Raw genomic sequence first — 23,691 nt, 5'->3', positions numbered from 1 at the left:
TACTGTGCGGATGTTGTTCAGCGGCAGGGACTGGGAGACTTGTCAGGATCGAGGAAAAGATGAAACGAGCAAAATACAGAGAGATCATTGAGGAAAACCTGCTCCAAAACGCTCAGGACCAGACTGGGGGCGAAGGTTCACCTTCCAACAGGACATACCCAAGAAGACTCAAGGCTGTAATCGCTGCCAAAGGTACTTCAACAAAGTACTTAGTAAAGGGTGTGAATAGTAATGTTTTTTTATACATTTGCGGAAAATTCTAAAAACCTGTTTTTGCTTTGTCAATATGGGGTATTGTGTGTAGATTGATGACGGGAAAAAATGTCATCCATTTTAGAATAAGGCTGAAACTTAACAAAATGTGGAAAAAGTCCAGGGGTTTGAATACTTTCTGAATGCACTGTATATAGCCTTGTTATTGTTATTTTATTGTGATTTTACAGACTGTAAAATACCCATCACTAGCAGCCCATCACCCAGTATCCTGCCCTGAACTATTACTAACTGGCTACCACCACGTTACTCAACCCTCCAACTTAGAAGCTGCTGCCCTATGTACATAGACATGGACCACTTGTTACTTTAATAATGGAACACTGGTCACTTTAATAATGTTCACATGCTGTTTTTGTCATTTCATATGCATATACTGTATTCTACTCTACTTTAATCAATACACAACTGACATTGCTCATCCTAATATTTATACATTTCTTAATTACATTATTTTACTTTGAGATTTGTGTGTATTGTTGTGAATTGTTAGATACTACTGCACTGTTGGAGCTAGGAACACAATCATTTCGCCACACCCACATTAACATCTGTTAAATATGTGTATGTGATCAATGCAATTTGATTTGATTTGAGAGAGTATGAAGGCAGAGGTGAGGAAAGGACATCAAAACATAGGCGAGACATACGACAAAGAGTTACCTTCCTTTGTTTGAAGGTGAATAAAGTATTTCCTCTCTCTCTCTCACACACACACACACACACACACACACACACACACACACACACACACACACACACACACACACACACACACACACACACACACACACACACACACACACACACATTAAGCCCAAACCAGATGGGATGGCGCATCACTGTAGAATGATGTGGCAGCCATGCTGGTTAAGTGTGCCTTGAATTCTAAATAAATCACAGACAGTGTCACCAGGAAAGCAACCCACACCATAACACCTCCTCCTCCATGCTTTACGGTGGGAAATACACATGCAGAGATTATCAGTTTACCCACACCGCGTCTCACAAAGACATGGCGGTTGGAACCAAAAATCTCCAATTTGGACTCCAGACCAAAGGACAAATTTGCACCGGTCTAATGTCCTTTACTCTTGTTTCTTGGCCCAAGCAAGTCTCTTCTTCTTATTGGTGTCTAGTACTGGTTTCTTTGCAGCAATTCGACCATGAAGCCCTGATTCACACAGTCTCCTCTGAACAGTTGATGTTTAGATGTATCTGTTACTTGAACTCTGTGAAGCATTTATCTGTTCTTGAAATGTTCCGTATTGACTGGCCTTCGTGTCTTAAAGTAATGATGGACTGTCGTTTCTCTTTGCTTATTTGAGCTGTTCTTGACATACTATGGACTTGATATTTTACCAAATAGGGCTATCTTCTGTATACCACCCCTACCTTGTCACAACACAACTGATTGGCTCAAACACATTAAGAAGGAAATAAATTCCACAAATGAACATTTAACAAGGCACACCTGTTAATTGAAATGCATTCCAGGTGACTACCTCATGAAGCTGGTTGAGAGAATGCCAAGAGTGTGCAAAGCTGTCATCAAGGCAAAGGGTGGCTACTTTGAAGAATCTCAAATATAAAACATACGTTGATTTGTTTAACACTTTTTTGATTACTGCATGATTCCATATGTGCTATTTCATAGTTGTGATGTCTTCACTATTATTCTACAATGTAGAAAAGAGTCAAATTAAAGAAAAACCCTTGAATGAGTAAGTGTTCTAAAACTTTTGACCGGTAGTGTACATACACACATGAACCTATATGGTGCTTCTACACCTGCATTGCTTGCTGTTTGGGGTTTTAGGCTGGGTTTCTGTACAGCACTTTGAGATATCAGCTGATGTACGAAGGGCTATATAAATAAATTTGATTTGATTTGATATGGACTGCCATACAGTTGCATCCTGCTCCACTATTGTAGAGGGGATAGAGCCTGCAATCTCTTTCACAGCTCCCAGGGCAGCACTCATCACTATGGGCTACACACTCCAACATGGCAGCCACAACAGTTAGCTGGAGGTTAGCTGGTAATGGAGAAAGGCCTGCATCAACCTGGTGCTTTACAGCCTGAGGAGAGGTTGACCATCAACCACAGCCTAATTCATTTAAGGAATTACCACAGAAGCCACTGCTAGTCCAAAGGAATACATTGACTTAGCCTTTAATGACTCCAATTTAATGTGGCGGAGAGCCATACTGCTAAGGAGAGAGAGAGAGCAGAGAGGTGAGGCACTTCGTTTGGAAAACTAAATAAGACAGACAGAACAATGATGCAGAACAGGACATTGAATATGTTTGCACGTGCACAGTATTCTGTAGCTCATATCCCATTTAAAGTCTTATTCAGGATAAGTTCTTTACATGCACACTTGATGTCCAGCTCATGAGTATCCCTGTATCCATGAATAAACAGAATATTCCTAATTTAAATTAATACGGGTTAAATGAATAGTAACTGAAATCTGGACACTGACTGTAGGCCTATACTCTCTCACAGGTAGTGTAATATAATATTAATTATGCATTTCTAGAAGTGAAATTATAGAACAAATGTTAATTTTGTCTTCGGGACAGGAGTGGAGAAATAGGATTTATTTCTTACAGCATCTCTTGAGAAAATGTGAATGTGCGTGTAACATGTAACACTGTTATGCAAGCAGACAGTATTTCAACCACATAAAATATGCAAACAAGACAAACTGAAGTCTTATCAGAAATGTATTTCATCGTTTTCTCAGCTTTTCATTTCCTTAAAACTGGGGAAACTGATGACATTTGGACATTTTGCACAGGAACAATCTTTCCATTATTTATAGAGTTATTGTGTTTTCTCGCAGGGTCCTAAATGAAACAGACAACTTTACCGGTGTAGATGAAAACAATATCGCTTATCAGCCATGATTTTCGAAACTGAGCATGTGCAGACTTCAAAGAAAATAAAACAGTAAACAGGATAAGCTGTTGACATGCCACAATACCCATTCTAAGATCAGCATATCCCAGACATCTTATCCAGGTTTCTCATAACTGGGATGCAAGCTTTTACATGTTATTGTAAACATGATGTTCATATGCCTCAACTCAAAAACAGATGACTTGAGTATCCCGAATAATAAGGAGATATTGGTGTGCATGTAGACGTGATCATTGATGCTGACCAGGTCAATGATGCAGGTTGGCATAGACTGCAGTGGACTGTTTCAGCTTCTTGGTGGCAACGGCGAGAATGTGGAGTAGTCGACATGCACCTGCTTGGCTGGGGAAGGACAGCAGGTAGAGACCCATGCAATTAAATGGGGGCCCATTCCTGTAAAAGGAAGGTGCAAAAGGGGAGGATGGGGAGAGGCACACAGCTGCTTCGAATTTGGCACAAAACAACACCCTCTTGTGGGTAATCACTTTTCCTGTGATCCTGAGGTACGTGTATGCAGTTAAATCTAGAACATAGGCTACTGTACCATTTGTTTCAGAAGCATATGGGCCCAGAGACAGTTACGTAATGGCCTTATTTATATCGCCGCCAGTGCAGTGACACTTTGTCCGCGAGACACCCGGCGGCAGTGGTAACCCCAGAGTTGGCCTTAGTCGAGCGCTCATATGCACCTGTTCTTGTGTATCATTGTGAGCATCTGTATCCCCCCAGTCTGCCTGGCGGCAGTGTCTGGAGATGTCATACGCCGAGCTCAAAGAGTAGACAATATCGCTTACTACCTAGGTTGCTAGAAGCAGAGGCTCTTCAGTGTAGTATGTGTTTCTAGTTCAAGGAGTCAGCCACAGATAGGGAGAGATACCGGAAGAATAGACATAGATGCAGATGTCACATCCAGTTGTATAATTTAATCTCCAAAGACCATACAACATGCATTTATTAAGGATCCCCATTACTCTTTCTGGGGTCCAGCTAAATTAAGGAAGTTATACAATTCAGATGGCATGTGGCTTGTTGGACATTCTTCCCAAATAGCCTGGTGGAGGCTGGATGCCATCTGGTTTGCATACCATCAGGCCAGAGAAGCATTGCCCTCCATCCCATCTCCTTTCCCCTCCTCCAGCACAGACCACACTCTATTCTTTCTCACCAAGAAGACCTCACAACTACCTGTCAAAATAGTTTGGAGACTGTAAAACGAAGCTGGTATTAAATCAACTGAGCATTGCTTTCCCAAAGTGTACCCTATTCAACTGAAACCTTAGATGGTTACATTTTATGTAGTAGACCTGCATGCATTAAATATACACCTAGTTTCCTGAAACCAGTCACATGTCAAAAAGACTTTACCCCAATAAAACAGATGGATACCTCATGTGAGAAGAGATTTAGACTAAACCTTGCCCTTGAAAAGTTTCTTTCTCTCTCTCTAGGTCAGCACTGTGTATGCAAGCTTTCTTTTATTAGCTCTTCATTAACATTCATTAATTGCTTCCTTTCTCCTGGGCACAGCCCCAATCAAAACTGGAACTGATAGAAATGAAGCAGAGATAGAGAGTAAATGTCCCCTGCTCCAGATACAGTCAGTCCTGCTGCAAAACATCCCACCCACCTACTCCCCTTTACCGAACACATTCCCCCCTGTCTGTTCTGAGCAGAAGAAGAGACTTATTTGGGGCACTCATTACCCTCATAGTAAAGAGGTCAGAGCAACTTAAAGAAGTAGACATACATTTTATTTACTGGTTGTGTACATAAAGGGCCATACCAGGACAGGTGTTAACCATGGGAAATATTAACACATGCAATGGTATAAGAAAATAAAAGGCACAATTTTTTATTTTGAATTAAGACGACAACACGGAGGCACTCTAAAACATGAGGGAAAAAACAGTAATACTGCTAATGCCTTTACAAAGCACGTTGATAAAACATATGTTTACCCAACTAAAACATTCATTAAAATTGGTGTATTGCTTAATCAGAGGGTTTAATATGGAGGTTGCGCAAGGAAAACCAAACTACATTTGAATGGATTGATTCCACAGAGGCAATAAAAACAAGTCTAATTCATATTTTAATGAGGAAATTTTCATTGAGACAAAGCAGCATTTGACCTGGGAGAGGCCAAGAGGTCATGCACAGAGGCCACCAGCAGGCATTTTTCCCCCTTTAAAAAAGGTCACCTTCAGTCTAATTGTTTACAAGGTTATTAAAACAAATATTAAATGCTCAATTCAACAGTTGGCTAACAAAAAACACTACAGGACATGATTGATAGTTGAACAATGGTATTACTCTACCCAATGAAAAAGCTCAGGGGGATTGATGGGCAAGCACTAGGGAAGAGACAACAGGAAGGGTAAGTCTTCTTTACAGCAGAGATCTAATGAAGCACTTTATCAGCACACTCACACCAAGACCAGAGAGCAGGACAGCTCTGGCATCACAATGTCAGTTAGACATAACCAAAGACAACCAAGTTCTCTTCTCAGGTCCTGTGCTTGACAGTCAACACTGGCTAGAGATGAGAGTCAGGGGTGTAACCAATCACCACCTTAGGGAACCCGGGGAGGAAACAGGGAAGGATTGCTTGTACTAAAGTTGCATTTTTCAGTGAAAGGCATTGATGGGGTGTCATTGGCTTGCTGCAACCATTGCCCACCTCCTGTGACCCATATCATTGGATGCATGAGGCATCCGTCTCATAGAAAAGCCCTTACCCCTCAACAGCATTTATAAGTACTCTTATAACATTGGCTATAGCCTGGTCACAGTCATGCACTTATACTACGACAAACGCCTCGCTCAGCACTCCTGAATTTATGGCACAAATTAAACAAAATATGTCTTCACATATGGCCATTTCACATGTAGTCTGGGGAAAACATAAATAACGAAACTGTCAACTAGGTCTGTGTCACTGAGGCTATGGGCTATTCCACAAGGCAGAATCCATGTGGGCTTGAACTCCTCTGTCAGCCTCTGCCTTGTCCTCCTGCCCAAGTCAGCTCAGCTTGTGTCAGTCAAGAGAGGTGTTGAGACTGATCCACACACACACACACACACACACACACACACACACACACACACACACACACACACACACACACACACACACACACACACACACACCCTCAACAAGTAATGGTCAATCTGTGTGTGTGTGTGTGTGTACGTGGCTAAGGTACCAACAGTGAATGATTGTTTGGAGAGAGACACAGTCAACTGTCTGGTTCTATCCTCAGGCCCCACTTGGAGCCCTTTATGACTTTGCTCTCCTCAGTCAGTCCATGTGATGTTCAGTCACCTCTTCTTTTTCACATTAACCTCCTCCCATCCACAATACAAAACACACAGTCCAAGCAAGCTCTCAAAAAATCTAGTATTCAAATGTAACCAAGATCAAATAAGAAATGACCAGGTAAGACATGGCGTCATGGGAGCCATGGCAACACACACAACCAACCGATGGTCTGAAAATGAAAAGACAAAGGCAAAAAACACTGACGAGCCTGTAACCAGATGGGGGAGTTTAGTTGAGTCCAGAGCTGTAAACAGTCAGAAAGCCGCACAATGGTTGGCATGACGATAACAGAGACCGCTGTCGCACAGCCCCAAGCAGGCAAGCACATAACCGTGGTGACACTGGCGGGCGGGATGGAGACAGCCAGCAGGTTTGAGTGTCTCTGTGGGGAGGGAGGGTTGGTTGGGGTCCAGGTCATTCACTCTCATCCGGATTCTGGGGGTCCATTATTTTGACATGGGTGAAGGGGAAGAGACCCCTCCGGCCATTCACCTCTCCCTCCCACTGACCGCTGATGTTCATCCTCGTCACTTTGACTATATCACCCACCTGAGGAGAAATGAAGGACAGTTGGAGTTAAGTTTTCCTTAATTCCACAGACAAATGAGGTGGACAATTTAAGATAAGTGCTAAGAGCCTCCATCACACAAAGTACTGACAGACTCATTGATCTTGCCAACCCTCCATGTATTTGACACCGTAATATGGTTGTGACAGGTCGAGCAGAAAGCCATAACTTTGGTGCTTTGCGACACTGTGCATGACCCCTATCTGCACAGACCATATGCTATTCACTCAGGATTAAATGTGGGAAGTTGTCATTGTTAAGAGGAAGATTAAAACCTAAAACGCGGAGGGCAGGCTCTAGATGTAGCAGAAAGTATGAATCAGAATGAGGCTTCAAGGACATTGAAGTCATATAGGCGTGCCATCCATAATCATAATCCTCACCTCGCATAATGAAAGAACATTGATGTACTCAACATTTGATGTACACAACCTGCTCTTTCCATGACAGATTGACCAGGTGAATACAGGTGAAAGCTATGATCTCTTATTAATGTCACTTGTTAAATCCACTTCAATAACGAAGGGGAGGAGAAAGGTTAAAGAAGTTTTAAGCCTTGAGACAATTGAGACATGGATTGTGTATCTGTGGCATTCAGAGGGTGAATGGGCAAGACAAAATATTTACGTATAGTTGAACAGGGTATCTTTGTGGGCTATATTCGGCCTTGTCTCAGGATGGTAAGTTGGTGGTTGAAGATATCCCTCTAGTGGTGTGGGGGCTGTGCTTTGGCAAAGTGGGTGGGGTTATATCCTTCCTGTTTGGCCCTGTCCGGGGGTGTCCTCAGATGGGGCCACAGTGTCTCCTGACCCCTCCTGTCTCAGCCTCCAGTATTTATGCTGGAGTAGTTTATGTGTCGGGGGGCTAGGGTCAGTTTGTTATATCTGGACTACTCCTCCTGTCCTATTCGGTGTCCTGTGTGAATTTAAGTGTGCTCTCTCTAATTCTCTCTTTCTCTCTTTCTTTCTCTCTCCCGGAGGACCTGAGCCCTAGGACCATGCCTCAGGAATACCTGACATGATGACTCCTTGCTGTCCCCAGTCCACCTGGCCGTGCCGCTGCTCCAGTTTCAACTGTTCTGCCTTATTATTATTGGACCATGCTGGTCATTTATGAACATTTGAACATCTTGGCCATGTTCTGTTATAATCTCCACCCGGCACAGCCAGAAGAGGACTGGCCACCCCACATAGCCTGGTTCCTCTCTAAGTTTCTTCCTAGGTTTTGGCCTTTCAAGGGAGTTTTTCCTAGCCACCGTGCTTCTACACCTGTATTGCTTGCTGTTTGGGGTTTTAGGCTGGGTTTCTGTACAGCACTTTTAGATATCAGCTGATGTACGAAGGGCTATATAAATACATTTGATTTGTATGGTAGTAGGTGCCAAGCCCACCGGTTTGAGTGTGTCAATAACTGCAAAGCTGCTGGGTTTTTCACACTCAACAGTTTCCCTTGTGTGTCAAGAATGATCCAACACCCAAAGCACATTGAGCCAACTTGACACAACTGTGGGAAGCATGACACCTTGTAGAGTCCATGCCCCGACGAATTAAGACTGTTCTGAGGGCAAAGGGGGGTGCAGTCCACATTAGGAAGGTGTTCTTACACTGTGTGTATAGGCTACTTGTACTTTCTTTATATAAGACATTATCCTGTTGTGTGGTGATACAATATTCTAAACTGGACATCTTGTGAACGGTCATTGCAAATTTTCATATATTTCAATAACCAAACATTTGGCTGGTAATAACTATACTTCAGTAGCCGTTTTCGGTTATGAAGGGGCTGGGTGGTGCGGTATATCACAGGGTATATTGGGGGAGGCAGGTAGCCTAGTGGTTAGAGTGTTGGGCCAGAAACCAAAAGTTTGCTAGATCAAATCCCTGAGCTGACAAGGTACAAATCTGTCGTTCTGCCCCTGAACGAGCCAGTTAACCCACTGTTCCCCGGTAGGCTGTTGTAAATAATAATTTGTTCTTAACTGATTTGCCTAGTTAAATAAAATTAAATAAAAAATATTCCTCCTTTCAGATGAAATTTTATATAATGACTGAGGTTCATTTCCTGAAACAGATGATCCCAAAATAGCCTGCTAAATTGTAGGTTTTTGCTGTTGGCCATGACCTACTCTGAGTGACAGAGATATTATTAGATTGAATCCATTTGAATCACTTTTTGACAGCACCCCCTTTGAATTTGAACAAAACCTTCCATACATATTTTTCCATTGTAGAAGTGCTCAGAAAATTACCGTTTGGACCTGAATGACAAAAAAATTAAAGGAGATAAATGTTCTCAAAGTTGACCCATTTTGCATACCTCACCATACCATGAGACATACATGTCTTCATTACTGGAAAATATAAAAACAGTTGAGTTAGATATAATTTAAAAGATTACAAACAGGGTTGTCAAATTGGATTTTCTTTAAAAATTTTTACTGTTAACGTCAACACTTTAACTGATCTTTTTCATATTATTGTATGTTGTAGATTAGACCCTATTTTACGTCATCTAAGGTTGTGTTGTGCACACCATCGGTTGAGATACAGCATACTCTTGAACACAGGGTGTGTGTCATGTTTTGTCTGTGTACTAAAATAGACATTTTAACTTTCAAATAGTACTACAAAGAAGGTTGGAGTCCACACATCAGAGAATGTTGACTTGAATGGGAATATGTTGTTTTAAATTATACTGTCAATCCTCCACAGGGAACCTATTGACAACATAGAAACATAAATAATAGAATAGACATGATCATTTAAGTTGACATTTGAATGTGGGTGGACCGGCGATCATTTTCGTGGTTGTAATTAGAAGTTAACTTCAATTTAAAATTTCAATGGTGTAGCAGCTAAATTGCAGTGGTATGATGGGATATGTCCATTCTATTAATTGTATTTCTATGATTGAAATTATACCCACCCTGTATTCAAGAGCATGTCATGTCTCAAACGATGGCAGGCACAACACAAAAACCTCAGATGCGAAATAGGGTCTAAGCTATAAACATACGCAAATATGAAAACAAATTCTGTTGAGAATTGTTCAACTTAAAAATAAAAATAATTGTTTGACACCTTTTTTCTCAATTACATTTGCTCACCTCCTGTGTCCCCTCACCGCCACCCTCTCTCACCTACTTTGATAGCTTCCGTCCCCCTCCTCGCCCCTACCTGGGCTCGAACCAGGAACACATCGACAACAGCCACACTCGAAGCATTGTTACCCATTGCTCCACAAAAGCCGCTGCCCTTGCAGCGCAAGGGGAATAACTACTCCAAATCTAAAAGCGAGTGACGTTTGAAACAGTATTAGCGCACACCCAGCTAACTAGCTAGCCATTTTACATTGGTTACACCAGCCATTAGGCTGATAGGCTTGAAGTCATAAACAGCGCTGTGCTTGCGAAGAGCTGCTGGCAAAATGCACGAAAGTGCTGTTTGAATGAATGATTATGGGCCTGCTGCAGCTCAATCAGACTGCTCTATCAAATCAGACTTAATTATAACATAATAACACACAGAAATACGAGCCTTTGGTCATTAATATGATCGAATCCGGAAACTATCATTTCGAAAACAAAACGTTTATTGACAATGTCACCTGGTTAATATTGCCTGCTAAACTGGATTAGTAGTTATAACTAGTGATCATGATTGATTGTTTTTTATAAGATAAGTTTAATGCTAGCTAGCAATTTACCTTGGCTTCTACTGCATTCGCGTAACAGGCAGGCTACTCGTGGAGTGCAATGGTTAGAGCGTTGGACTAGTTAACTGTGCGGTTGCAAGATTGCAACCCCTGAGCTGACAAGGTGAAAATCTGTCGTTCTGCCCCTGAACAAGGCAGTTAACCCACAGTTCCTAGGCAGTCATTGAAAATAAGTGACTTGCGTAGTTAAATAAAAAGGTATAAAAAATAAAAAATAAAATATTTCCGATTGTTATGAAAACTTGAAATTGGCCCTAATTAAATCGGCCATTCCGATTAATTGGTCGACCTCTAGTTCAGACAGCAGTTATTTGCTGACATTGCTATGCTAGTTGTCTTAGTAATGATTGGTGTGAGCACAGTGGTGTAAGCTGATAGTGGTGTAAACTGATGGTGGTGGTGGTAGTGCCTGTGCTTCCCATCACTCAGAAAACAAACTAAGGTGACAATGCCTGTCCTGGATGTTTCCCAGTTGCTTGTCATGTTCAAAATCATAGTGTAAGAACACTTAAAGCATCAAAGGATAAAATTATTTGATTTGATCCAACTTTCAAAACAAGTCATTTTTGGCTAACCACAGCAGTCAACTAGCTAGCCATTTAGCATTCTAGCATATTCACTAATAATTAATAAGCTACTCAGTTCTGACTAGAACATATGGTAGCTGAGTAGCTAGCAAGCAACAACATATGCCAAATAAGTCTAAAAACCACTTGCAGGCAAATAAATCAGATTTGACCAGTCAGACAAGTCACATGGCCAGGAATCAGCTTTGTATCTAATTTCAAACCACCTACAAAAGGTGGTTTGAAACGTGGCTTAAATATCTGAATCAATGTGCTTTTTGGCTGTTCAGACTGGAGGAAAAATAACAAATTCCAATCAGATATGCATTTTTTGTTGGTCATTTCAAACTGCCAATGTGAACAATGCTTAAATGAGATATGGTTTACAATAGTGTGAGGGTCTAGTACTCTGAAGCCCCTCCCCCCCAGTTTCCATGATTAAGTCAGATTTGACTTAAACCAAGGTGGTGAAGGCTACAGTAACATTAACTGACCAAATTGTGTCTGTGTTCTGGGGTATGCTGGTAATCCAAGGCATTAGTCAGCCTTGCTCTAGTTTGTGAAAGAGGTGGTGCTATTCACACAACCCCAGACGTTCTTTCTGACAGATGGAAATCTGAAGCACTAAGCTGCCGTCTGCTCTGGTGGATACACGATGAGAACAAACTGATCTGATGCACAAAACACGTCCCCTCTGATTAATGAATAATCTCAGGATTTCTCTCTCTTGCAACCGCTCTCTAGTCTCGAAAACCCGACCGTCAGCAACACAGTGGCTGGTTTCAATGATGGACTCTTTTGCATAGAGGAATTACGTCACTGCCTACGTTGATAAGGGGAAAAGATTGAGGCAGACATGCAAGAAAGTCACGATTCCAAAACTAATTTTGCTGACAAAACCTTGCAGTGGGTTTAGTTAATCTTGTAACTACCCATCCTGGATCCGGGAGCGTAATCAACTGACACTAATTAGCATAACGCAACGGACATAAATATTACTAGAAAATATTCATATTCATGAAATCACAAGTGAAATATATTGAAACACAGCTTAGCCTTTTGTTAATTACCCTGTCATCTCAGATTTTGAAAACATGCTTTACAGCCAAAGCAAGACAAGCATTTGTGTAAGTTTATCGATAGCATAGCATAGCATTATGCCTAGCTAGCAGCAGGCAACCTGGTCACAAAAATCAGAAAAGCAATCAAATGAAATCGTTTTCCTTTGATGAGCTTTGGATGTTTTCACTCACAAGACTACCAGTTAGAAGGCAAATGTTCCTTTCTTCCAAAAATATAATTTTTTGTAGCCTAAATAACTCTGTTAGTTCTTCACGTTTGGCTGAGAATTCGACCGGAAATTGCGAAAAATATTCCAAATTAGCTCCATAATATCAACAGAAACATGGCAAACGTTGTTTATAATCAATCCTCAAGGTGTTTTTCAAATATCTATTCGATAATATATCAACCGGGACAGATGGCTTCTTAGTAGGAAAGAGAGAAACAATGGCCGCATTTGTCCTTTACGCACAAAGAGAGACTTCAGCTGACCACTGACGCAATGTTGACTTTCAGGCTCATTTTTCAACATAAAAGCCTGAAACTTGGTATTGTGACACTAGACACATTAGGGAAGCCATAGAAAAAGGAATCTGGTTGATATCTCATTCACTGCTCAATAGGGACGCATAAGAAAGCAGAGGTTTCTAAATAAGAGTCACTTCCCGATTGGATTTTTCTCAGGCTTTCACCTGCAATATCAGTTCTGTTATACTCGCAGACAATATTTTTACAGTTTTGGAAACTTTAGAGTGTTTTCTATCCTAAGCTGTCAATTATATGCATATTCTAGCATCTTGTCCTGACAAAATAGCCCGTTTACTTAGGGAATGTTATTTTTCCAAAAATGAAAATAGTGCCCCCTAGATTCAAGAAGGTAGTTGACGCAAACTAGCCACTTGCAAAATGCACTCATTAAAAATAACCTCCGTGATCTCCAGCTTGTTAGCTACTATTTTGTATTTTATTCAAATCGGACAAAGTAGTGAAGTAGGCAGTGACGTAGTTCCTCTATGCCAGCGGCCATCAACTAGGCTCAGCTGTGGGCCATTTTTTTCTTCAGAGGATGGTCGGTGGGACAGAACATAAGTATATATAATTTGTACTCAAGAATCCCAAACAGATACAGTATTTGCGAAAAACAATCATTGCAAACCTTGACGAGATTGATCCTCAATGACATATGTCTCTTTATTTATGAGTGGAAATACTTTGAGATGAATTCCTAATGAATTTACAGTCTTATGTCCAAAAATCAAATACAAATTTGCCCACGGGCCAAATTTGCCTTGCGGGCTGCCAGTTGACAATCCCTGCCCCAATGCCAAAAGAGTCTATTATTGAAACTAGACCCTAGTCACTGTGTTGCCTAGGGTCGGGTTTTCGATACTACCCTCTGTCAGAGCGAGGTCTACAGAGAATAAAGCCTGAATTTACTTCAATGCTTAAACCACTGACCAAAGGTGAAGCTCTTGTAGTGTTGTTTGACACCCACTTGGCACGTCATCAGCCCTAGCCTCCCCGTGGGGTGCCTGTCCTTCAGGGGTGGTCTTTGGGACAGCGGGAGCCCCTGAAGGCTAGCTTAACAAATAGAGATGAATCGAGAGAGCTGAGACACCTGTCGCCACTGATTACTCAGCATTTCTACTTCATAAAAAGCTGAGTACTTTGCACTTCCTCTCGAAAAATCAACACAGACTGATACCACTGGCAAGGACAGAAGAAGGTGGAGGAGGAGAAAAGACTAGCTATTTATTTAACCTTTATTTAACTAGGCAAGTCAGTTAAGAATAAATTCTTATTTACAATGATGGCCTACCCCGACCAAACCCAGATCCCGCTGGGTCAATTCTGTGCCGCCATATGGGACTCCCAATCACGACCGGTTGTGATTCAGCCTGGAATCAAACCAGGGTCTGTAGTGACGCCACTAGCACCGAGATGCAGTGCCTTAGACCGCTGCGCCACTTGGGAGCCCAAAAGCTAAATATGAGGGATGCAAGACAGTTCTGATGCCGCAAGCATATTATGTCGTCACCTCAACTGTCATTAAATTACTTGATCCACAATATTTGGCACAATGGCTGTTTACACAGGCAGCCCAATTCTTATCTTTTTTTATGTAATTGGTCTTTTGACCAATCAGATCAGCTCTGAAAAAGATTTGATGTGAAAAGATCTGATGCAATTCATCAAAAGACCAATTAGTGGAATAAATATCAGAATTGGGCTGCCTGTGTAGACTTTCCGCATTCAGACCCTAACTGCTTTAGCACCTATTGACGATAGTATCTTCTTGCTTGCTTTAAACATGAACATGCATAAAAAAATGGTTAAATTACTAAACCTTTACAGGGTTAGGGTTCCCATATTTCCATGTTACAGCTCTTGTTTGTGTAAAACAGACGGGAGACAAGGTGGACTATCTGCGCTAATTAGCTATTTGCGTCTAACAACATCTGTGTGTAAACGGAAGATGGACGCCTTAAACGAGTTGTCACTGAAAAATACTGTTGGCTGCAACTGTGTTAAAATGGGTTAAAACAGTGTACAGTTAGTGTGTATTTTACATTTGTGAAACAATTTTTATGTGATATGAAAGTAGAGGGATTTATGTTTCTAGAACCGTACCACAATTAAGAATTGATTCACGTTTAGATGGAGTATTTGGTTGTTTTGGTATCCATAGCAAATCGCCTTCAAACAGAACATGTAAGGTCCTTGGACTATAAGGAGGAACGTTAGGCTCCTTTAGTCCATTATTGGGCCTAGTGTAGCTAATGGGTACTGTGTCTGCAGACTTAAGTTCCTGACAAACTACAACGCAACTTTCACATTACGAGCTCATTAAATCTAATGAAATGTACACAATCTAGTGAACTACGAGCATAGAAGACAACTGGGAACATTTAGGCATTGAGGCCTCCCTTCACAAAGCCATGCTGGGACAGAAAGTGAGGGACTCCTACCTCTAGAGCCAGGGCCGTCTTGTCATAGGCACAGGGCACTCGTTTCTGGATGGCCTTAGCCATGACTGGCCCATTCTGCATGGAGGGCAGGGGGGTGATGACCGCTCCGGGGGTGCCAGGGGGAAGGGGTGAGGGGGTCTGAGGCTGAGCGTAAGCGTGGGCCGGTTCGGGGATGCCATAGCTGTTGGAGTTGCGGGAGCCGTGAGGAGGCTGGCCAGGATGAGGGGAGGGTCGCACCAGCTTCTCCACATAGGGCACAGGGATCATGCCCATGCGGCCCTCCTTGCTCTTGGCACTCCACCACTGCTCCTCAGGCTTCTCCAGGATGATCAGGATCTCCCCCTTCTTAAAGGGCAGGTCCTCAGCATCGCTGCCCGTGAAGTCGTACAGAGTCCGCACATACTCCAGGTTGTCTTCTGGGCCGCCCATCGTCTGAATGGGGCTGGTGCCTATAGCTGTGTTTGGGTACCTGGGGAGGAAGAGGGCCCGGAGGAGGGGGGAGCATAAAAAAAAAACAGATTAACATGTACACTGAATTAAAATATAAATGCAACATGTAAAGTGTTGGTCCCATGTTTCATGAGTTGGAATAAAAAGTCCCAGAAATGTTCCATATGCACAAAAAGCTCATCTCTAAAACGTTGTGCACAAATTTGTTTACATCCCTGTTAGTGAGAATCTCTCTTTTGCCAAGATATTCCATCCACCTGACAGGTGTGGCATATCAAGAAGTCAATTTAACAGCACGATCATTACACATGTGCATCTTGTGCTGGGGACAATAAAAGGCCACTAAAATGTGCACACAACACAATGCCACAGATGTCTCAAGTTGAGGCAGCATGCAAATGATATGCTGACTGCAGGAATGTCCACCAGAACTGTTGTCAGAGAATTGAATGTTCCTTTCTCTACCATAAGCCACCTACAAAGTTGTTTTAGAGGATTTGGCAGCATGTCCAACCGGCGTCACAACCGCAGACCAAGTGTATGGTGTTGTGAGGGCGAGCGGTTTGCTGATGTCCACGTTGTGAACACAGTGCCCCATGGTGGCGGTGGGGTTATGGTATGGGCAGGCATAAACTACAGACAACGAACACAATTGCATTTTATTGATGGCAATTTGAATGCATAGAGATTCCGTGACGAGATCCTGAGGCCCATTGTCGTGCCATTCAACTGCCGCCATCATCTCATTCTTTTAGCATGATAATACACTGCCGCATATCGCAAGGATCTGTACACAATTCCTGGAAGTTGAACATTTCACAGTTCTTCCATGGCCTGCATACTCACCAGACATGTCAACCATTGAGCATGTTTGGGATGCTGGATCGACGTGTACGACAGCATGTTCCAGTTCCCACCAATATGCAGCAACTTTGCACAGCCATTGAAGAGGAGTGGGACAACATTCCAGAAGCCACAATCAACAGCCTGATTGATGCGAAGGAGATGTGTCGCACTACATGAAGAAAATGGTGGTCACACCAGATACTAACTGGTTTTCTGATCCACGCCCCAAACTTTTTTTTTAAGGTATTTGTGACCAACAGATGCATATCTGTTTCTCCAGTCCATAGACTAGGGCCTAATTTATTTAAATTGACTGATTTCCTTATACAAACTAACTCAGTAAAATCTTTTTTTAATCGTTTCTTGTTGCATTTATACACTATATATACAAAAGTTTGTGGACACCACTTCAAATTAGTGGATTTAGCTATTTCAGTCACACCAGTTGTGGACAGGTAAATAAAAATCAAGCACACAGCCAGGAAATCTCCATAGACAAACATTGTCAGTAGAATGGCCTTACTGAAGAGCTCAGTGACCTTTCGAACAAGTCAGTTTGCCAAATTTCTGCCCTTCGAGAGCTGCCCCAGTCAACTGTAAGTGCTGTTATTGTAAAGTGGAATATCTAGGATCAACAACTGCTCAGACACGAAGTGGTAGGCCACACAAGCTCACAGAACACTGACCATCGAGTGCTGAAGCACGTAGCGTATAAAAATCTTCCGTCCTCGGTTGCAACACTCACTACCGAGTTCCAAACTGCCTCTGGAAGCAACGTCAGCACAAGAACTGTTCGTCTGGAGCTTCATGAAATGGGTTTCCATGGCAGAGCAGCCGCACAATGCGTAATGCCAAGCGACGACTGGAGTGGTGTAAAGATCGCCACCATTGGACTCTGGAGCAGTGGAAACACATTCTCGAGTGATGACTAACGCTTCACCGACAGACGAATCTGGGTTTGGCGGAGGCCAGGGGAACCCTACCTGCCCGATTGCATAGTGCCAACTGTGAAGTTGGGTGGAGAGGGAATAATGGTCTGGGGGCTGTTTTCATGGTTTGGGCTAGGCCCCTTAGTTCCAGTGAAGGGAAATCTTAACATTACAACATACAATTACATTCTAGACGATTCTGTGCTTTCAATGTTGTGGAAGGCCCTTTCCTGTTTCAGCATGACATTGGCCAAATGCGCAAAGCAAGGTCCATACAGAAATGGTCTGTTGAGATTGGTGTGTAAGAACTTGACTGGACAGAGCATTGACCTCAACCCCATCGAACACCTTTGGGGTGAATTGGAATGCTGACTGCGAGAAAGGCCTAATCGCCCATCATCAGTGCCCGACCTCACTTATGCTCGTGGCTGAATGGAATCAAGTCCCTACAGCAATATTCCAACATCTAGTGGAAAGCCTTCCCAGAAGAATGGAGGCTGTTATAGCAGCAAAGGGGGACCAACTTCATATTAATGCCGATGATTTTGAAATAAGATGTTCGACTAGAAGCAGGTGTCCACATACTTTGTCATGAAGTGTATTTTGGTTCAGTATTGATTATCACACGACTGTTTCAATATAATATGAACACAAGTTTTACTGCTGAAATACTGAAATCATCTGACTAGATCAGTATTTCCCAGTATTTTGTTTTTTGCCTTAGCACTACACAGCTGATTCAAATTATCAATGTTTGCTAGTGCAAGAGCAAAAAACAAAACGGGCACCTCTTGGGATCCACAGGACAGAGTTTGGGAAACGCTGGACTAGATCAAAGTACATACATTCCTCTCCCCAAATGTCACTACTGTTTTGTGTCACACCCCCTTTGTGAACATACCACACCAGTCAAGGTTAAAATTGTTATGAAACATATAAATAACTCAAACTGGTGTAAGACAGTAGCCCTAGCCGGACAGAAACTATGCAAGTCATTGTTAAACATGTCATTACATGCAGTCACTACTCAATAAGTAGAAGACTGGTCAAGTTTATGATCGACATGGGATACAACCCTGACTCAGTTTCTGAGAGGTCCATCACATAGCAGGTAATGTGTCAAGTCATTGGAATTTTAAAGATCTTGAAAACCTGAGGCCTAAATAAGAGCTTTTAACTTATTTCCATTGAGTGGTATGTGGCCGCAGGCACAGCCTCTGGCAGTTCCTTACCTGGGGGCAGGTTCTATCAGTGTAGTCGTATCCAGGTAGTGGATTTTATAGAACTCCAAAAGTGCAGGGAGGTGATCAAATTCTTGATCTCCAATTTTGAACCTCATGCTTGGTAAGGAGTTGATGATATAGTGGGACACTTTGGAATTTTCAGATACTGACAGCACATAGTCGCCAGGGCAGGTTGAAGAATCCCGAACCAAAAACATGCCATGCCTCTGTCCTTGTAATCTATTCTGCGCCTCCTGTCTCGACACCGGCCCAAAATACCAACTGGACCGGTCCGATGGATCGAACCTTGCAGATGACATATTTGATCAAAATTAACTTCTATAAACAAAATAGAAATAACAAATATTAGCTTAAAACAATAAATAAACAAAAACACAGAAGTTAACTAAATAAGCTAGATAACGATTTTGAAGATCCAGGGAAGGGTAATCAGCCGCCCAAATTGATTTTCAAGTCGAAGGCTGCAGGCTTCAGTTAGTTAAATCCAATACAAACGTAACCTGACGTTTCAGAGACTGTGAATTGCCTGAGACAACTCTGAAGCGTAACGGTTATTCGTTTATTGTCAATGACAAATGCCAGTTCTCAATGTCTAAAAGTAGAAGCTATACATATACAGAATGCCTGACTGCAACAATGATCAATCAAGGTTCCTCTTTAAGTTCCGTCTTCCGAAAAAGCAAACATACATCTCATGAAACAATATAATGTATATCCAGTCCCTGTCAGTAAATGAGAACGGAAAAGGTCGCCTCACTACTTGATTAAACGAGTCTCCATTGTCGATACAATGTTGCAAATAGCTGTGCGCCGGAGCCCAAATTGTTACTTTGTATCTTCTTGGTCGAACTGTAAGGCACGAAATATATATGTTCAATCCTTTTCTTGAGTCCCGACAGACTTTTGAGGCAGTAACAAAAAATGGCGGCCTGCAACACGTCTCCACACAAAATTAAATCACAAGAGTGTCTCGGTTTCCCTGCATGTGTATAGAGTCCCAAAACAGTCGAATTTCTTGAGTATATTTCTGTCCTCTGATTTTTTTCAATAATAAGGTCTCACTAGTATTTGTCTTTCCCTTGTTTATACTCGGCTCCACACCTCCAACCTGATTGAGTCTGAGACAAAAAAAAATGGCGGATAGAGGGCGGATCTGCGCGCTCCCAGTCTATCTGCACGTCACTGTCGCCTCGAGCGAGTGCTCCACCCCGGCGCGACAAAAAATATACACTGTGGGTTTCTGAGAAGAAGAAAAAATCACTAAAGCTGTCTATATGAAATAGATGTCTATCTGAAACGACACAGTGGATTTTATTATTAGTTGGCTGAGGCTTATCTAATTGCCTGAAAACCCCCACTGATAATGAGTGGAGGTAAAGACAGGTTCTTGGCCTGCATCCAATCATGTGGACAACATAGGAGGACTTCATATCCAGATCATAGGAAGACCTTGATGGTGGTCCTTTGTACAAATGTATAGTTTTCAATTGGACTTTGATTCAGAAGGTAACTTGAAGTAGCGCCCATGAAAAAAGTATACAAATATTGTTTGCTAAAAAAAAGTAGTACACTGGGCCTTTACTTTTTAAAATGTGTTATTTAACCTTTATTTAACTAGGCAAGCCAGTTAAGAAAACATTTTAATTTACAATGAAGGCCTACCAAAAGGCAAAAGGCCTCCTGCAAGGACTGGGCCTGTGATAAAAAAATATATATAAAGAAAAATAGGACAAAACACACATCACAACAAGAGAGACAAAACAACACTACATAAAGAGAGACCTAAGACAACAACATAGCAAGGCAGCAACACATGAAAACACAGCATGGTAGCAACACAACATGGCAGCAGCACAACACATGGTACAAACATTATTGGGCACAGACAACAGCACAAAGGGTAAGAAGGTGGAGACAGCAATACATCACGCCTCTATTACTTGTATTAGCGGACTGATATAAATGTCTGTAGCGCGGGCCAAAACTTTTTTTCAGCATATCTGCTTTGGCAAAAAGGTACAATAGTTGTATTGTTAAGGACAGTATCTTGCAGGATTCAATAGTTGGAATTTTAAGCCCTGTCCCTTTCTCTGCAATTGTAATTCTAATGGAATCCAGAAATAACAAAACCATGTCCTCAAACATTTACATCAAACGGTTCAAAGTTATGGGCAAAGACAAAAAACATCCACATCAAATTAGATATTTTTCTTGATCAAATAACACGGAAAACAAACCCTTTTTGTGCAGTATTAATTTACCATCCTTACAAACTACTTAATTTAAATATACATTACTGGATCTTACATGGCCTGGTCATCTAGATTTGTACCATTAGACTTTCCATCACCATGAAGAAAAAGTATGCATAATACAGTAATTGAATACATTGAGAAGTCTAGTGGTTTGTGGCAATGTGATGTGATGATGTGGCTCAGTTGGGAAAGCATGGCGCTTACAATACTAGGGTTGTGGGTTTGATTCCCACGGGGGACCAGTATGAACATTTATGCACTCACTAGTAATTTGCATTGGATAAGAGTGTCTACTAAAAAGGAATCAATCGACCATTTCAGTTTTCACATAGAAATAAGTTGCATTTGCAAAGTATTTCAAGAAACTGGACAAGACATATCAAGCAAGTATTTTTATTCCACAAGTATTATCAGATGAACTGCTTTGTACAGATAACTATCAGACTCAAGTTACAAATGCTGGTAAACATTAAAATACATTTAATGTTTTATTTTTTATACTAAAGTAGTGCACTGGGCCTTTACTAGTCCTGTATTAGAGGACCGATTTAGACATCTTCAGCGCAGGCAACTGTTGACAGTAGATTATTAGCCTAGTGTATGCTATTCACTATTCAGTCTACACATGAATAGATGTCCCCAGCAGCATATTTCCCTATTTCAATTCCTGTTGATTCTCAACTTCCCCTCCATTCAAGCTTCTCTGAAGTGTCATCTGGCACAGAACCGTGACAGATCAACTTGGGCCTCCCCACATTCTAGAAAGGGACAGGCTGCATTTGAATTCAGGAAACATTGCCACCCAAGACCCCTCTTGCAAACCATAAAGCAAATGAGTTCATGCATGGTATTAGGACTAATATTAGCATGAGATGTTGTTTTGTAGACTTTATGAGGCAACCACATAGAACAGAGCAAAAAGTATAACATTGGGCCACATTGAGATTGTATCTTCCTCTCTTGGTTTGGAAATAGAAGAGTTGTCATGGTCCATACCTCTTGAGACTGCAGCTGGTTTGGTCTCATCACTGCAACACAGTCTGAATTTTAATAGATTTGCACCCACTGGTTCTTGCTAATGCCTGCCAATTCCCACATTCCCGCAAAGGCTCACTGGTGCAACAAATTGGATGAAAACAATCAGGAGTTTTTATGTGAATGTATAATATCTGCTGATTTCACCAGAGGTGGCTGGTCTGAGGAGCTATAGGACAGGCTCATTTTAATGGATGGAATGGAATAGATGGAATGGAATCAAACACATGGAAACAACGTTTCCAGCCATTATAATGAGCCCGTCCTCCTATATTTTCTCCTATAGCTCCTCTCACCAGCCTTCTCAGGATTACAGGTATAGGCCTAGGATGCTTTATACAAATTGCACATTGCATTTGTTCTCTTCACTGACCAAGATGGAAAATCCATAAAGATGCATTTACAGAATTTCTGCAAACCTACTGATTTATTTTTTAGTGTTTTTATGTATAATTTCTGCATTTCGGTTCTTTGAAAAATGCCTTCTAAGTTATTTGTTTCATTTTAATTTTCAATTAAGGAAGAATGTTCAGTGAATCTGTTTTTTATGATTGTGTTTTGCTTTCGTGTCTTGTCTTGTATAATAAAATGTATTTTAATGTGTATGGATGTGTAATTTAATGTGTATATTGCATTTTGATGTGTAATGTTATGCTAAACAGGGCTCATCTGGAAAAGAGACATTGGTCTCAGCATTGACTCCCTATCAAAAAATATTAAATTCCAGGAATGACCAACGATTCTGTAAAAACAATAAAACACACACACAAAAACAACTGCTACGGCAGTCATAAGTGTTGGTAAGGACAGACAAAAATGGATATACTGTAGGCCTATGCATATCAGAATCAGACCTGTTTCTTTGTCCCTTTGAAATACACTTCCCCTTTACGAATAACAAATCACCCATGCAATATACCGTGTAATTTATGTTAAAAATGGTAATGCCCAAATGTATGCATTTAGGCTATTTGGGAGATGCAATCTTTGTGTTTGTGTGACTCTGCTGAAATGCAAGACACCTGGTTTCCTCGATTTCAACACGCTCTAGTGGGTAATGGAAACCACCATGATCCTTAAGTTATTTATTTAGAACTTTCATTATTTCCACAGTGAGGTCACATGATGCTGAAATAGATTCTGAATAGACTGAGATCCCTGGAGGAGAGACTTGGATGAACATGGGTGAATATTAACACGAGTGAACATTTAAATCCTATATCACATTAACCCTATATATAGATTCCTCTCGCTTCTTATTTCTCGTGTTTTATTTATACATACACTGATTGTACAAAACATTAGGAACACCTGCTCTTTCCATGACAGACTGACCAGGTGAATCCAGGTGAAAGCTATGATCACTTATTTATGTAACCTGTTAAATCCACTTCAATCGGTGTAGGTGAAGGGGAGGAGACAGGTTAAAGATGGATATTTAATTATTGAGAAATGGATTGTGTATGTGTGACACTCAGAGGGTGAATGGGCAAGACAAAAGATTTAAGTGCCTTTGAACAAGGTATGGT

General features: G+C 41.5%; 1 protein-coding gene across 2 annotated transcripts; it reads right to left on the bottom strand.

Annotated features, from left to right (window-relative positions):
* Nucleotides 1-4,931: 4,931 nt before the first annotated feature.
* Nucleotides 4,932-19,983, bottom strand: LOC139408588 (crk-like protein). 2 transcript variants are annotated; one of them, XM_071152654.1, is made up of 4 exons: nucleotides 19,630-19,983; nucleotides 18,861-19,190; nucleotides 15,404-15,872; nucleotides 4,932-7,073 (listed from the first exon to the last, which is right to left on the bottom strand). In XM_071152654.1, exons 2-4 carry the CDS (start codon nucleotides 19,169-19,171, stop codon nucleotides 6,939-6,941), a joined length of 915 nt encoding a protein of 304 aa, XP_071008755.1. In that variant the 5' UTR covers nucleotides 19,172-19,190; nucleotides 19,630-19,983; the 3' UTR covers nucleotides 4,932-6,938. The 2 variants fall into 2 exon arrangements, with proteins under 2 accessions (XP_071008755.1, XP_071008756.1); XM_071152655.1 differs by having other exon boundaries at nucleotides 19,935-19,955.
* Between the last annotated feature and the right edge of the window lie 3,708 nt (nucleotides 19,984-23,691).

The sequence above is a fragment of the Oncorhynchus clarkii genome, chromosome 5 (genome assembly GCF_045791955.1).
Source record: "Oncorhynchus clarkii lewisi isolate Uvic-CL-2024 chromosome 5, UVic_Ocla_1.0, whole genome shotgun sequence".
In the NCBI taxonomy this organism is placed as follows: domain Eukaryota; kingdom Metazoa; phylum Chordata; class Actinopteri; order Salmoniformes; family Salmonidae; genus Oncorhynchus; species Oncorhynchus clarkii.
The sequence above is the reverse complement of the archived record's forward strand: the minus strand, read 5'-3'. Positions and strand labels throughout refer to the sequence as shown.

Coding starts and splice junctions, on each gene's coding strand:
- LOC139408588 (XM_071152654.1), bottom strand. CDS start 19,171: ATGTCATCTGCAAGGTTCGATCCATCGGACCGGTCCAGTTGGTATTTT. Junction 15,873..18,860: donor CTGATAGAACCTGCCCCCAG/GTAAGGAACTGC, acceptor CTTCCTCCCCAG/GTACCCAAACACAGCTATAG. Junction 7,074..15,403: donor AGACGGCCCTGGCTCTAGAG/GTAGGAGTCCCT, acceptor ATTTCTCCTCAG/GTGGGTGATATAGTCAAAGT.